At 42.4% G+C, this 16,346-nt stretch overlaps 2 protein-coding genes across 3 annotated transcripts in view; both read right to left on the bottom strand.

Annotated features, from left to right (window-relative positions):
• The window catches only part of lama5 (laminin, alpha 5), a 247,739-nt gene that overhangs the window by 215,084 nt on the left and 16,309 nt on the right, over positions 1–16,346 (bottom strand). The window lies entirely within an intron of this gene.
• Positions 13,016–13,321, bottom strand: LOC138735771 (large ribosomal subunit protein eL29-like). Its single transcript, XM_069884149.1, has one exon. The coding sequence runs from the start codon at positions 13,254–13,256 to the stop codon at positions 13,074–13,076; it is 183 nt and encodes a 60-aa protein (XP_069740250.1). The 5' UTR covers positions 13,257–13,321; the 3' UTR covers positions 13,016–13,073.

Below are 16,346 nucleotides of genomic sequence, written 5' to 3'. Positions count from 1 at the left end.
TCCAAGCAATGCCAGATTATGTCAATGCATCCAGTTAATTGGTCTCTTGACTCACTTCAGGATTTGCTGAAGTGAACCAAGGATGTGTACTTTTTTCGAGAATTACACTCATCAGTGTGCCAAAATTGGCACAGGTCCATTATTCCTCAAGTTCTACAGGAATCCGCCACTAACAGTTGCTTCCTTAGTTTCCTCCCAGATTAATCCACTCAGTCTTTCAATAGATCTCCGAAAATAAAAAGGCACGTTCTATATTTTTGCAAACATCTTGGGGAGCGTTGGAGCAGGGGGAGAGAAAGGAGCTAATTAAAGTTTTTAATTGCTCATTTTGTTCGAAGTTCAGGATAATTGACAACTTAAACACTTAAAGAGTAAAACTTCCATCTGTAAGAACTTTTTCACGAGTTATTATAGATTTCATTGGTATTGAAATGTCTTCTAACTCCGACAGTAAAACTCCTGGCAGGCACATCATCCTCTGCAGTTCTCCCCTTCTGACGGTCCAATGCTTTAGAAAGGAGGCTGGTTTCACTTTTTTGCTTTCATGAAGTAATACAAAGATGAAAGAATTTTTGCCCTTAGTGCAATCAACAAAAATGTTGGAGCATCCATAGGAAACAAAGGGGAACATTCTGAGCCCGAGCCCTTTGTCAAGGTGTGAGCAAAAGGCTGGCGGGCATCTGTATAAAAGGCTGGGGGTTGTGGGGGAAAGAGAGAAAGAAATTTATGTCCTTAAATTTTCCCATCAGTTAGATTAAGGTTAGAGTAGCAGAGTAGTCATTTGTTTTGTATGTTTATGGTAAGAAAGTGTTTGATGGAGGGTTATCGGTGTGAGGTAGGGAAATATTAGATTGTTGTGGAGTATGTTTACATAGGTCAGCAGGGCATTGTGTGCTGAAGGGCTTGTACTGTGATGTAGAGTTTTGAAGAAGTAACTAAGAAAGTTGACAAAGGAAAGGCTGCAGAAGTTGTTTACATGGACTTTAGTAAGGCCTTGGACAAGGTTCCACATGGGAAGTTAGTCGGGAAGGTTCAGACGCTAGGTATTCATGGTGAAGTAGTGACCTGGATTCAACATTGGCTGGATGGGAGAAGCCAGGGAATAGTGGTGGATGATGCTTCTCCGACTGGAGGCCTGTGACTAGTGGTGTGTCTCAGGGTCAGTGCATGGGTCGTCCATTGTTGTTTGTCATCTAGATCAAAGATCTGGTTGATAATGTGGTAAATTAGATCAGCAAGTTTGCAGATGGCACTAAGATTGGAGGTGTTGAGGACAGTGAAGAAGGTTTTCAAAACTTGCAGAGGGATTTGGGTCAGCTGAAAAAATGGGCAGGAAAATGGCAGATGGACTTTAATGTAGCTAAATGTGAGGTGTTGCATTTTGGAAGGACAAACCAAGAAAGGACATACACAGTGAATGGTAGGACACTGAGGAGTGCAGTAGAACAGTGGGATCTGGGAATACAGATACATAATTCCCCAAAAGTGGTGCCACAGGTGGATAGGGTTGTAAAGAGAGCTTTTGGCATATTGGCCTTAATAAATTAAAGTATTGAATATAGGAGGTGGGATGTTATAGTAAAGTTGTAGAAGACGATCAGGAGGCCAAATTTGGAATATTGTGTGCAGTTTTTGGTCACCCAACTACAGGAAAGATATCAATAAGATAAAAAGAGCATAGAGAAGATTTATTGAGATGTTGCCCAGATTTCAGGAACTGAGTTACAGGGAAAGGTTAAACAGGTTAGGACTTGATTCCCAGGAGCGTAGAAAAATGAGAGGAGATTTGATAGGTATTTAAAATCACGAGGAGGGTTTTTCCATTGTGGGTATGTGAGGTACAAGCCAGAAGACATTTGTGAAAAGGGAATGTTTAGGGGGAACATCTTCACAGAGTCGTGGAAGTGTGGAATGAGCTGCCAGCTGAAGTGGCGAGTGCTGGCTCAATTTTAACATTTAAGAAGACCTTGGACAGATATATGGATGGGAGCAGTATGGAGGGCTATGGACTGGGCGTAGGTCAGTGCGACTAAGCAAAAAAAAGGTACAGCACAGACTAGAAGGGTCGTAGTGGCCAGTTTCTGTGCTGTAATGTTCTACATAATATAGTCAGTTCTCAACTCGCAGTTACTGTATTCTAAAATTTACTGCCTGGAATTCTTTGTTGTCCTGGCTTTAGAAGTTGGTGGGAAAACTTAGTTTCTTTCTGAAACAGCTAGATTACGAACAATCTCCATGTGACAAACTAAAAGAAATGTGTCTTTTTCAAATTCCCAAAACAGAGCAACACAAGATGATTTATGAGTCCACAGATTGAAGGGCAACACCATAAGGATTAAAATGACCTAGATTAAATTGCAGCTAAAAGAGTAGAGAGACATTTTCCCTCAGCAACAAGGAATCTCATTTCCCTCAAATTAGCCTTTCCCCACATATTCACATAGTCCCCTCTTGAAATGATTGAGCAAACCCCCCCCCCGCTCTCCAATCTTGGGGCAAAAAAGCGTCTCAATTACTAAATATCTTGCATGCTTCAGTTTTAAGATTTTGCAAAGGTGGCACCCAGCTTTTCCCTCCACTTCCTCTCCTATTCACCCCCCACCTCTGAGTTGCTCACACTTAGAGCATTATTTCAGCAGTTCGGATCTGCTGGATTGTAAGGTTGAGACTCCATCACGCAAAATGAAATTTAATGCGCCCTCAACTGCACGGGAGAAGAATGATACAGCAGTCTTAGTTCAACAGCTTCAACACCTGTTCCCCTGCTTCTGTTCATCCCAGATAACCAGCCACTGCCTATGAAATGAAAACCCACTTCTACAAAAATTCACAGCAAGACATTACAACATCAACACAGCAATCATAATATTCCTCTGGGGGCCAACATCTGGGATCATATTCCTACACTGACCACCTACACTACGGCAGGGACAGCTGATCTTCTGTCACCACCAAGTTGTGTGGGGCTGTAAACTAAAGGTATGGATGACAAGTCTGTAAAACTCTACTCACTTTGAGCTATTTAGTCATACCTGGCTCACACTTCAGTACCCTTAGTTATTCCAGCTGGCTAGAAGAGGAAACCATAAATAGCTTAGGTCAACCAGTGAAAGTCCCCACTGAGGAAGTTGCTGACAGCTATTGACTTCTTTAGAGTTCTTGTCTGGATCCATTACAGACAAACTTGCTGCAAGAGTGCTAAATGGGTTCAGAAACTTTCCCACAGTTTAAAATATCATCAAGGTAAACATCTCACATTGTACTTCTAACCAAAGTTCTTTATACTGATGGATAGACAAGAAAATTTTAAAATGTAAATTGGGTTTGGATGCTTGTTAGCAGTGCATGAACGCTGAAAATTCTGCAGTACTTTGCTGCGGTAGATGGATCAAAATAAGATTTGGCCCTTCTATTCCTCAATCCTGCTCTTTGTTCAACATCACAGCTACTCTTGAAACTTCACTTCCCCATCCACAATACTGTCAACACAAATGGACACAAAATTGAAACATTAACTGTTTCTCTCCTCGACAATGAAGTAGAGAACTCTGCAGCACAGAAGTTGGCCCTTCTGCCAAACCCCACTGTTACAGAGTTCTGTGTTGTGCATTGGCCTATGTGTTGTGTTGTTTTATGTTAAAAAGTGACAGTTTGCCTTAGAGAGCCAACGTGAAGGTGGACTGCTGAGAGAGTGGGAGATGGTCTGAGCATGTACAGAAAAATGATCTAAAAATTTCTGGACTTGGATGATAAACCAGCACTGGGTGGTGCTGTGGAGTGGAAGGGGGCCCAGAGCATGAGTCATGGTCTGGAGGACAGTTTTGAATGTTGGGATTTCAAAAGGGATGCTAAGGCAGCCAGAAGGATCCGGACCAAGCCAATGGTTCCTCTCTCTGCAAGCAACACAAGAAGAAAACTTTGAATTTTGTGCTCTCTCGTGCTCTCTCTCTCTCTCTCTCTCTCTCTCTCTCTCTCTCTCTCATCAAAGTTTTGTGAGTCTTGTGTGTTTTGTGTCTAAAGTTTTTCTGTGGGCTGGTTGGAAATATAACTTAGACTTTAATTACATATGTTATATTTAGGCTGGGGGATTTATTAGTTTTACATTGTTATAGAAATTTGCATAGTAACCAGTGGGCATTGTTATAAAAGGGGGATTTTGAATTAAAGTTTGAAAGTGAATTTTTGTTAATAAAGTAATTGTTCATCTTTACCCCTGTGTGATATACCTTCTTTGTGGTTGCTGGTTGGATCTTGTACACCACTGACCTGCGACCTGGCCCATGTACCCCTCCAAATTTTTCACAACGGTCAAAATTGAGCCTGTATTTACCATTTCAGCTGGCAGCTTGTTCCACATCCCTACAACTGTCTCTGCGAAGAAGTTCCCCCAATAGTCCCTTTAAACAATTCTCCTTTCACCCTTAACCCATGTCCTCTAGTTTTCAAATTTAGATATACAGCATGGTAACAGGCCCTTCCAGTCCTCAAGCCCATGCCACCCAATTAACCTACAGCCCCTGTAAAAATTTTTTTGAAGGTTGGGAGGAAACCGAAGTCGAATGTACAAACTTCTTAGACAGCGCCAGATTAGATCCCTGGACGCCGATGCTGTAAAAGCACTGCGGTATCTGCTACACTGATCATGATGCCCACAGTTTTTAAATCTCACCTAACCTCAGTGGACAAAGCTTTCTTGCATTCACTCGATTTACCCCCGATTATAATTTTGTACACCTCCAAATCTCACCTCAATCTTCTGCACTCCAGGGAATAAAGCTCAAATTGCTAAGTATTTCCAGCATTTTCTTTCACATTATCGACATCCACAGAATTTTGCTTTCATCCAACATTTCCAACACCAATCGAGAGAGAATTGGCCACATGTTTTGACCCACCTAAAATGCAACTTCTACTGCCCTGCAGAATGAGCCTTTTTGGAGTCTGTTCCTTCTCAACTTGCCACACTTCTGTTCAATGATTTGTGCACAATTACCCCCATGTCTGATCAGCTCCTGTCTCCAATTTGGAGTAGATTGCTCTACTCCAATTTCTCCATTTCTACATGAAGTTTCATCTGCCATCATGTTTCCATTCCAAAGGCCATTTATATCCTTGTATGATTAATCACCATCCTTTGTGTAGTGCACAATATTGCCATTATTTAGAAACAGTGGCTTTTACCCTTGATTGTCAATTTCTTTTAAAAAAAAAGCATTCGCCCCAACAGTGATTTTAAAAAACTGTTTGAAGAAGCCATGAGTCAGCCAGAGGCCAACTCGTTGATATCCTCCAGCAGTGTTCAACTCTGATCACTTTTTTTTTTAATTTTAGGAAGAATGCAAATGTGTTAGACCACATCCAGAAAAGAGTAATAAGAACAGTTCCCAGGAAATGGGTCCAAATCTACAAAGTTAACCAAAATAGTCCGATTCCCTGGTATGGGAGCACTGAGGAAACAAAAATGATGAGGGTATAAAAAGAGCACGTGAAGGGATCTCCTTATGAAGGCTCTAGGACTACAGGTATAAGGGGGAAGAGAATTAAAAGCAACAGGCGTTAAAAAATCTTGTTTAACACAGCATGTGCTCGAATCTGGAATGCCTTGTCTGCTAATGTGGGAGGGAGGCTGTGTTCGGGCCACAAAAGGCCACAGACCCGATACGTTGATGGCTTCTCATTCCACAGATGTTGCTTGACCTGCGGAGGTTTTCCAGCAACTTGTTTTGTTTAAGATCTTCGGTATCTGCAGTTCTATTTTTGATTTTTGGTAGTTCATGCAAATCAGGCAGATTAGGTTTGCAAAGCTCACAGAAGTCTTGGCACTTTTGATCCACATGTCAAAATGTCACCAAATCTGAGAGACCAGATGTGAAGCGTCACCTTTCAAACCTCTGGGCACCAAAAACTAAGGGACTTTAATTCGAAGATGAACCATAGTTAAACATTGATCTAGTCTTTGCCATTCTGGAGTGAGATTCAGGCAACACAGTTAGTACAATGCTATTACATTGGCAGTAACCTGGGTTCGAATCTGGCACTGTGTAAGTTCTTTCCGTGTCTACGCAAGTTTCCTCCTGGTACTCTGGTTTCCGCCCACCCTTCAAATTACGTGGGGGTTAATTGGTGTATTTGGTTGGGGGGAGGCGGGTGCAAGGCACAGGGTCTTGGGCTGAAAGTGCCTGGTACCGTGCTGTACATCAACTTTTAAAATCTTTACTGTTGGTTCTACCATAATCCTGGCTCTTCACTGGCCCAACGTAGCCCCTCTTGGAGAAAGTCTATTACTTCTTTTAATCCTTAAACATGGCCAGCGTTTCCATTCATTTCTCATTCTATGCGATTTTGAAAGCGCAGGACAACTTTCAGTAACATGTTATGTGGTCCTTTTGTGCATGTGGGATCAAACATCACACAGATACCACTGACTGTGAAAAGCAAACAAATGCCGGAAATACACATACTGCAAATCAATGGTATAAAGCCACCTTCGTAGGCTGTGGTTAAGCCAAAACAGTACAGCAATCAGTGCTTTCCTGAGGGGTGAGAGAACAACTAAATAAAAAGCTCTCTTCTTCCCTCCAGGGTCTCATGGGATACAAAGGACCACCTGGAAAGGGGCTTAATCTGGGCCGATCAGGTCCTTTATCTGCAAGAAAGAGGTAATCAGTATCCAAGTTCCATGTTTTAAGCAAACATGACCACTTAGTTTATTATAGGAACTTTGCTGCTTTGTACCACACAACAAACAGCAGTTTAAACATTAAAGACCCTATATATTTTAGGCTAGGTCTTTGCACAGGATCTCAAGAAAAGTGACCCTCCCAATTTTACACCAGCTTGACCTCACTCACCTCCCTGTGAAACAGCAGCAAAGTGCATTCTGAAGGTATGCAGTCTGAAGAGGTGATAAATTGCCCATTATTCACATCCATGGTACATTATAAAACAATTGTACAATTATACACGACCTCTGACATTCTTTACCAGGATCATTTTGTCAGCTAGCAAGCTACAAAACCTCAAGCAAAGTTAAAACAAGTTAACTGGCCTGGTATCAACTAACGACAACCCCCAGAGGGAACTACGCACCCACTGCGCTTTGGCTGCCTCGAGTCTATCTCGCCACCAGTGGCTGAAAGTGCGCCTGGTTGCCAGTTCTACAAGCTGCTGTGTCAGAAGATGGCGAGGTTACATTGCTTCACGTTGTAGTTACCAAGCTTTTGACTTGGCTGCAAGGTGAAAGTCTCTGACCAGGAAGTTGAGAACATCCTCCACAGGGAAGTTCCACCTGGGCCAAGATGGCACCAAGTAAAAGTCCAAAAATCTGGATGCCAGAAATCCAGACTATCCGAGAATTTGAACTGATAGAAAACTCTTGGCTTTTGTGTGCGCAAGCACCACAGATACACAGCAGTAACAAGCGACGACACGGAAGTCGCAGAATTGTAAGAAAAAAATGTTTTGTATTTTACATTAAAAGGTTTTATTAATAAACTATCAAAATGTACCCATTTATTCTCCTTAAATTTGAATTTTAAAAGTACTGCCCAAGAATCTGGAAAATCCAAACTGACCCAATCTCTGAGCAGTCCAGATTTTAGGACTTTTACTGTAGAGCAATTTGGATCCTGTGGATGGCTTCAGGTAAATACTCAGGATCCTATTTCAAATGGACCTGAAAGTGCACATTCAAATATCAAATGCCCTTGTTTTGTAAATACATCTACAAGTAATTGGTGTTAAAAGTTATGAGAATTTTTAATACATTTTTAAACACATTTAAAATTCAACCCTGAATGTGCAGGGAAGTTACAGACATGCCGTGGACAGTGGCCCCATACTTGAACAATGGTAATAAGCGTGAGATCCACCAAGTAACACACATTTCATCTTAAGCAAACAAGGAGAACTAGAGGGACTCAACAGACGAGTCAGCATCAATGGACAGGAATAGTAGGTCAATGTTTCGAGTTGGGACCCTTCATTGACCCATCTCAATAGAGTCCTGACATACAATGCTGACTGGTCGTTTCTCTCCACGGATGCTGCCCAACTGGTTGCATCCCTCCAACTTCTCATCGCCTGCTCATAGATTCCAGCATCTGCAGTTCACTCATTTCAGTTTACTTCTTTTGAAAATTGAGCCATTTTCCACACAGGAAAAAGGTAATCAGTAACAACAAGTGAACCCAATCAGTTGGACAGGGGCTAATGGGAGAGAAAGATTCAAGATATTCAAACTTCACAGGCTTATTGGACAAAACACCCCATCAGAAACTGTCTACACTAAAAATAAAACCACAATTTTCATTCAATTTGACTAGTTGAAAGTGGTTCACCTCCCATTTGGTTTAAGCACTACTGAGAGACAGGACACAGGGTAGATCAGGGTTTCCCAAAATGGGTTTCGTAGAACCCTGGGGAATCTGTGGAAAGGTGTAGGGGTTCCGTGGAAAGGTGTAGGGGTTCCGTGGAAAGGTGTAGGGGTTCCGTGGAAAGGTGTAGGGGTTCCGTGGAAAGGTGTAGGGGTTCCGTGGAAAGGTGTAGGGGTTCCGTGGAAAGGTGTAGGGGTTCCGTGGAAAGGTGTAGGGGTTCCGTGGAAAGGTGTAGGGGTTCCGTGGAAAGGTGTAGGGGTTCCGTGGAAAGGTGTAGGGGTTCCGTGGAAAGGTGTAGGGGTTCCGTGGAAAGGTGTAGGGGTTCCGTGGAAAGGTGTAGGGGTTCCGTGGAAGAAATGACAGTGACAATCTACCAGTTTTTCTTTCGGTCTTTAATTCAGTTTGTTTCTGGGATGGCTGTAAACTGTGTACTCCACCCTAAGAAAACAAAATGGTGTCATGAGGCCTGACATCAACAGGGCAGACGTCAGGCCTATGGATCATTTTCAACCAAAGAGAATCTGATTTTAAAGATATTCCACCTGTGCACTATTAAGAACCACAGATCACTGGATTCAAAAGGAAACTAAGAGACAGGATAATTCATCTGAAGAAAGTACTGAGGTGTCACCATTTTCTTTTTCCATGAAGATTCTTCAATTACGCCTATAATCGGCAAAATCAAGTGTTATGAAGAAATTAAGGTAAGATGAAATTTATTTGTCGCTTGGATTCACCTCAGCCGGGAACAGAGAGGCAAGGCACCAGATGCCATATTAAGAAGATCTGTGAGGACAAGAAATAATTTCATTGATTCCATTAAATGCAAATTAAAAGGCAACAAATGATTTCAATGTGGAGAATGCGAGTTTATTTAGTTTCTTATGATGTTTGTGTACATACCAAGTCTTTTAAACTGTAATTGACGATTGGGGTTCTGCAATTTCCAAGTTCTCCCTAAAGGGTTCCGTGAGCTGAACAGTTTGGGAAGCCCTGGGGTAGTTGTTAGTCTATGCAGAAAGTCCTACTGGCTGGAATAATTACAGGCATTTCTGGTCAAAGGTTTCAGTTCAGATAATGATTGTGGAATAAGGTTAGATTTCCAACAAAACATTGAACCATGTGTGTTCCACTCAATTATTTAACTTCAGATCTAAAAAGAAACCTGAAATTCTTCAAAAGATCAATTATTTTTGAATTGTCACCAAATTCACCCTAAATGTAGACATGTTGCAAATGGATCAAAATTTCCATTTGATGTAATTGTGAGCTGGATGTTGTTGCAAAATGGATCACTACAAGTCACTACTTATTCATGTTTGCAGCTCAACTTATGGAGCTGCCAGTTTCCAAATTTAGACATACAGTATGGTAACAGACCCTTTTGTAATCTCAATTGCACCCAATTGGGCTTCACCCCTCAGTACGCTTTTTTGAACAGTGGGAGAAAATTAGAGCCCCTGGGGAAAACCCACACAGACACAGGAGAGAATGTACAAACTCCTTACAGACATCACAGGATACAAACCCGGCACTGTAACAGCTACACCAGTCGTGCTGCCCATGCCGGTTGTGAAATCTGTTTTCTACCAGCTTTTCCATTTGGCATTTTTGGGTATTGCAGATTGTCCAACTCTTTTCCAACATCACACTGGCATGAATGAGAAAAGGGGAATGGGATAAAATAAAATGGAGAGGGAGATGAGCAAGGTACAGCAAAATCCTCGTTACCCAGAAATCAAGCAACCAGCAAAAAAAAAGTGGAAAATAAATAGGTTAAAAAAAAAGTTTAAAATTGGCATCTCTAGTGATCAGTTCATCAATCACGCACAATCTCAAACAACCAGCAAATTCACTTGTTCGGCATCTACCTATCTCCATAGGTGCCAGATACCAGGGGTTTTAGTGTATTATGCTTGAGAAGATGTGCGAGGCAAGTTGTGATTGGCACACTATGCCAAACATGAAGCAGCTTGAAGAGGGCAGGGCAGATATTAGAATGACCAAGTCACCCTCAGGGCAGCTCTCATTCTGAAAGGGCATTTTCTCTTCAAACCACTTACACAGATCTCATATAAACATGCCCGTGGCAAGAACAGTTGCCCAATCATTAAGTTGTCACTGAGAATAAACAAACAGACAAAAGCTTGTGTCAGCTAGCCTTTCAGCTGAATCTCTGGTCTTGTATTCATAATCCTTCGGCCTTTTCCACCCAGAATGGTCCCATGGCAGTTCATTCATTTGAACTCGTTTTCCTCTTCAGCAAGCACAATGAAAGGCACGAGACAAAAGCAGTTGCAAAGAAACTCTTGACAGACTGACGAAAGGGCAGTGATAGGCTTCGAAAATGATTCCGATATTGGCTAGCCAGGTTGTCAGCCAGGGAAAAGCCGAGAGCTTTTTTATTTGGCTGGCAATATTAGAAAATGGTCACATCAGTATGACACAAATTCCGGGGGGGTAGGGGGGGTGGGGGGAAATTAGAGTTTGGCACAGCCCAAGAGCAGAGAGAGTGGTAGTTCTGAATTTCGGAGAAGTTTAGCAGTTCTCACACAGTTGTGTGAGCCAAGTATTTGCCTAAACTGCACATTGTGAATGATGCTCCAGATAAAGAATTACCCATCACAAGAGGATCGCCACCATGTTCAACCTGTCAAATACACCCAACTGAAAGATAACAAACAAAAGATAAACAGCGCTATACTGCAAGCACCCTGCATCTCAGGAGCATCATTACCACGGTGCCTTGCTGCAACCTGGACATCTCATCCTGACTGACTGTGTGAAGGGAGGGAGATTTCATTCTGAGAGTAGTCAGCCTTACAGGTCAAAGCTCCTCAGGAGCTTTAAATCTTAAAAAGCCAACTGCTGAAAGGAGACAACGAGGATACAACCCACAGCTTCAGTGCACCCGGATTGGACAGCACTGGATTGCTTTTCATGAATGGAACAGAGATCCTGCACTATCCAAGAAGGGCCTTCAAATAAAGCTTGCACAGATCAAAGGAGAAACACCATGTTGTTAAAGTACTTCCTTCAGTACTATTCTTTCAATGGGCTATGAATGCAAGGATCTCTGCCAAACAATACAAGGAGGTATTTAAAGAGTGATTTAAATGCTTTGAGTTCCTAAACCAAGCCACATCAGAATGTTACTGACCCAGTAAGCTGAATATACAGATCAGCCTAATGGATTAACTTGTTTGTGAAGAGATAGTATCTCTTGTTTTGACCAATTGTTTTTCGTCTATACCCTGCACTATTTGACTTATTAGAACACTATTCTCAACACTATAGCCTTATTTATTCATTCATTCATTCATCCATTTACCTATCTATCCATCCATTTACCTATCTATTTACCTATCTATTTATTTGTGATTATTGCTCTACGAGTGGACTTGCCTGGCTAGCATGACAATGAAACAATTATTTCTGATTAAAGGCATAAACTCAAAGTGCATTCTTTACAGCCACTGAGATGTGTTTTTTCCAATCAGTAAATGAAAAGTTTTTTAAAAAATGCAGATTGTGGAAATCAAAAACAGAGAAATGCTGGAAATACTCAGCAGCGCAAAACCACATCCGTGGGAAGAGGGAAAAAACGGTTTCACCTCGGAGAATCTATTCCACTTCCTAGGGAATAGGCTCAACTTGCTGAGTACTGTATATACTTGTGTAATAGTCAAACCCCTCCCGACCCCCCCCCCCCCCCCCATATTTGGCTCCGACTGCCCACCCGAACTCCCGGCACTCTGACCATGCATGGATCCTTACCTCTGCTGCCACCCACCAGAGCTCCTGTCACCCCGGCCACTGACTCTCTCCAAGGCCCTGGCCACCCACCCATTGGAGCTCCTGACACCCCAAAAGCAGATTTACCACCTAATCCCGGCCCATCTGAGCTCCTGATGCCTTGGAACAATGCAGATCAAATGTATGGCCTGTGTAAAAGTTAACCCCCCCCCCCCTCCCACCCCAAATTTGACCCAAAAAACTGGTTTAAAAAAACTCAACTATTATACAAGCACATAGAGTATTTTCTATTATATTATTTTCATCTCCACTGTGTTTAATTTTAAGATTTCCAATAATTACTTTTTTCCCCCTTTTCATTCTCCAACAGAATCAATCCTCCAAATCTTGACATCATCAAGCCCTTATTCCCTGTGGATGAATTGCTACACATTTAGACACATTTGAACAGTACTTTATTCATAGATAAACCCTTTGCTGTGGGGTCACCAGACTGAAGTGGAAATATCGACAAACGATGAGTAACCAAACAATTTAATCAAAGAAGTGTTCAAGAAGATGACACAAGTGGACTCCACCACCAACATCTCCATGGTTCTGCTCACAAGGCTCATGGTTCAATTTTTAATGTTATATATCCCTGTGAAAATACACCGTGAATATCTCTGCGAATAAACGTCAAATGATTTGACCCATCAACATTCATCTCCTCCACCATTCTCTTTTATCAGGCCAGTGAAGGTCAGTTAAACTCAACTTGAAAGGAATTCTGAAATTGGAATTCCTGATTATGGGGGGGGGGAAATGAAAACTCTCCAAGCCCGAGGCAAGCTAACCACATCATGTGGATCTTTTTTTTTCTTGTTCTAAATACTTCAACTTTATTAAAAATGAAGAATTCAAAATACATATTTCACATGGTTGCCATCTTTCAAGGGCTCTTCATTTTTTGCCCATTCTTTTCTTTCCTCTTTTGTTGTGCTTCTTGGCAAACCGCATATTTCTTAAGAACTTGGGATCAACTCCTTTTAAGGGTTCAAATCGATAAGACTTGGGCTTCTTGATCCCATTTCTGTGCCACTTGCTGGACTGATTGTGGTTCGTGTGGTTCTTGGACTTGGCCATGGCTTCAACCACCCTGCACTGCCGCCACCTGAGATCAAGCCCGCCACCGGAAAGAGACCATCATGTGGATCTTCATGAAGGAAATGTAAACATTGAAATGGATAAACTTTGAAGATCAGAAAAACTTCACTGAATGAATTGGCATTCTTAGTTACTCATATACAAGCATACATCACTTCAATCTCCTTACTGTACAAGTTAAATTCATCACCTTTGATTTTGCAGTATAACCATATAACCATATAACTGTTTACAGCACGGAAACAGGCCGTGTCGGCCCTTCAAGTCCGTACCGGTTCACTTGAAAAACTCCACGAGCTCCTCCGCAAACTCCAGAGGAAGCAGACTTCACCGGGAGACCATTGGATTTCAGAAGAAGTTAACGACTCAGGGGACAATGCTGAATAGAATGGAGTTTAGGTTCAATGAGAATCTCCAAACCCTTCAATGTTATTGTTCCTTTTTATGAACATATCAAAAATAAAGAGCAAGTAAAATGCTGCAAATCCAGTCAAAAAACAAAACTTAAGGATAGGACATTTACCTGTAATCTGAAAAATACTTCAAATTAACAAAGAGCAGAAAATATTTATAGTTATCTAGAATTCAAGCAACCAGAAAAAAATTTGCATGATGCCACCGGTGCGCTGGTTGTCATGTATCTCAAAAATTTTACTAAGATGGATCTTGATTTTTGATATGCCTGTGGTTTTGGAGCTAATGCTCTATGTGCCCTATATATAAATTCCTTCATGTCTGTGCCTTCTTCACCCTCCTTCAGGCCCACTATTTTTATGTTGTTTCACCTACTATAATTTTCCAACATCTCAATTTTCTGAGATAACAACTCTTGTGTCTCTAATTTTTTTGTCACTTTACATGATCAAAAGCAAATTGAGGAAATGGGGGAAAAAAATGGAAAAAAAAAAGACATATCTATCTAAATGATATCACAAGGTACCCTCACAGACAATTTAGGATCCAGGATCAAAACCCATCACTCAACATCAAAATGCTCCACATCAGTAGTTCTCAACCATTCCACCCCCCCCGCCCTCCCACTCACATACCACTTTAAGTATTCCCTATGCCATAGGTGCCTGTGATCAGTAAGGGATTACTTGAGGTAGGCTGTGTTCTCGCACCAACCCTCTTTTCAATCTTCTTCAGCATGATGCTGAACCAAGCCATGAAAGACCCCAACAATGAAGACGCTGTTTACATCCGGTACCGCACGGATGGCAGTCTCTTCAATCTGAGGCGCCTGCAAGCTCACACCAAGACACAAGAGAAACTTGTCCGTGAACTACTCTTTGCAGATGATGCCGCTTTAGTTGCCCATTCAGAGCCAGCTCTTCAGCGCTTGACGTCCTGCTTTGCGGAAACTGCCAAAATGTTTGGCCTGGAAGTCAGCCTGAAGAAAACTCAGGTCCTCCATCAGCCAGCTCCCCACCATGACTACCAGCCCCCCCACATCTCCATCGGGCACACAAAACTCAAAACGGTCAACCAGTTTACCTATCTCGGCTGCACCATTTCATCAGATGCAAGGATCGACAATGAGATAGACAACAGACTCGCCAAGGCAAATAGCGCCTTTGGAAGACTACACAAAAGAGTCTGGAAAAACAACCAACTGAAAAACCTCACAAAGATAAGCGTATACAGAGCCGTTGTCATACCCACACTCCTGTTCGGCTCCGAATCATGGGTCCTCTACCGGCACCACCTACGGCTCCTAGAACGCTTCCACCAGCGTTGTCTCCGCTCCATCCTCAACATCCATTGGAGCGCTCACACCCCTAACGTCGAGGTACTCGAGATGGCAGAGGTCGACAGCATCGAGTCCACGCTGCTGAAGATCCAGCTGCGCTGGATGGGTCACGTCTCCAGAATGGAGGACCATCGCCTTCCCAAGATCGTATTATATGGCGAGCTCTCCACTGGCCACCGTGACAGAGGTGCACCAAAGAAAAGGTACAAGGACTGCCTAAAGAAATCTCTTGGTGCCTGCCACATTGACCACCGCCAGTGGGCTGATAACGCCTCAAACCGTGCATCTTGGCGCCTCACAGTTTGGCGGGCAGCAGCCTCCTTTGAAGAAGACCGCAGAGCCCACCTCACTGACAAAAGGCAAAGGAGGAAAAACCCAACACCCAACCCCAACCAACCAATTTTCCCTTGCAACCGCTGCAATCGTGTCTGCCTGTCCCGCATCGGACTGGTCAGCCACAAACGAGCCTGCAGCTGACGTGGACTTTTTACCCCCTCCATAAATCTTCGTCCGCGAAGCCAAGCCAAAGAAGAAAAAAGAATTTTCCAACATCTCAATTTTCTGAGATAACAACTCTTGTGTCTCTAATTTTTTTGTCACTTTACATGATCAAAAGCAAATTGAGGAAATGGGGGAAAAAATGGAAAAAAAAAAGATATATCTATCTAAATGATATCACAAGGTACCCTCACAGACAATTTAGGATCCAGGATCAAAACCCATCACTCAACATCAAAATGCTCCACATCAGTAGTTCTCAACCATTCCACCCCCCCCTCCCCCCTCCCACTCACATACCACTTTAAGTATTCCCTATGCCATAGGTGCCTGTGATCAGTAAGGGATTACTTGAGGTATGTGGGTGGGAAGAAAAAGTTTGAAAACCCTGTTTTAATCGTACCCAATTGACTCGTTATGTGCCCGGTTTCATAACTCCAAAGGAAATGGGCCAACGACAATTTTTCTCAAGCAAAATATTTCAGTAACAATTGGGGCTAGAGCAGTGATTCTCAACCTTCCCCTCCCACTCACATACCACCTTAAGCAATCCCTTACTAATCACAGAGCACCAATGGCATAGAAGTGGAAAGAAAAAGGTTGAGAACCACTGCTACAGGTTCTTAACATCTTCTGGTCAATTCTGGCACTGGATAATCACTAGTAAACAAAAGAAAACCACAAGCCTCTGAAAAACAGAGTGAACCAATTTTTTAAAAAATCTATTCTTCTTGATGAAACCAAATTATGGTAAATCCAAAGGAAATATTCAAGATGGACAGGGAACAGTCCCAAAGTTTAAGCCCAGGATTCACCTC

This window comes from Narcine bancroftii, chromosome 6 (genome assembly GCF_036971445.1).
Source record: "Narcine bancroftii isolate sNarBan1 chromosome 6, sNarBan1.hap1, whole genome shotgun sequence".
NCBI lineage: Eukaryota > Metazoa > Chordata > Chondrichthyes > Torpediniformes > Narcinidae > Narcine > Narcine bancroftii.
The sequence above is the reverse complement of the archived record's forward strand: the minus strand, read 5'-3'. Positions and strand labels throughout refer to the sequence as shown.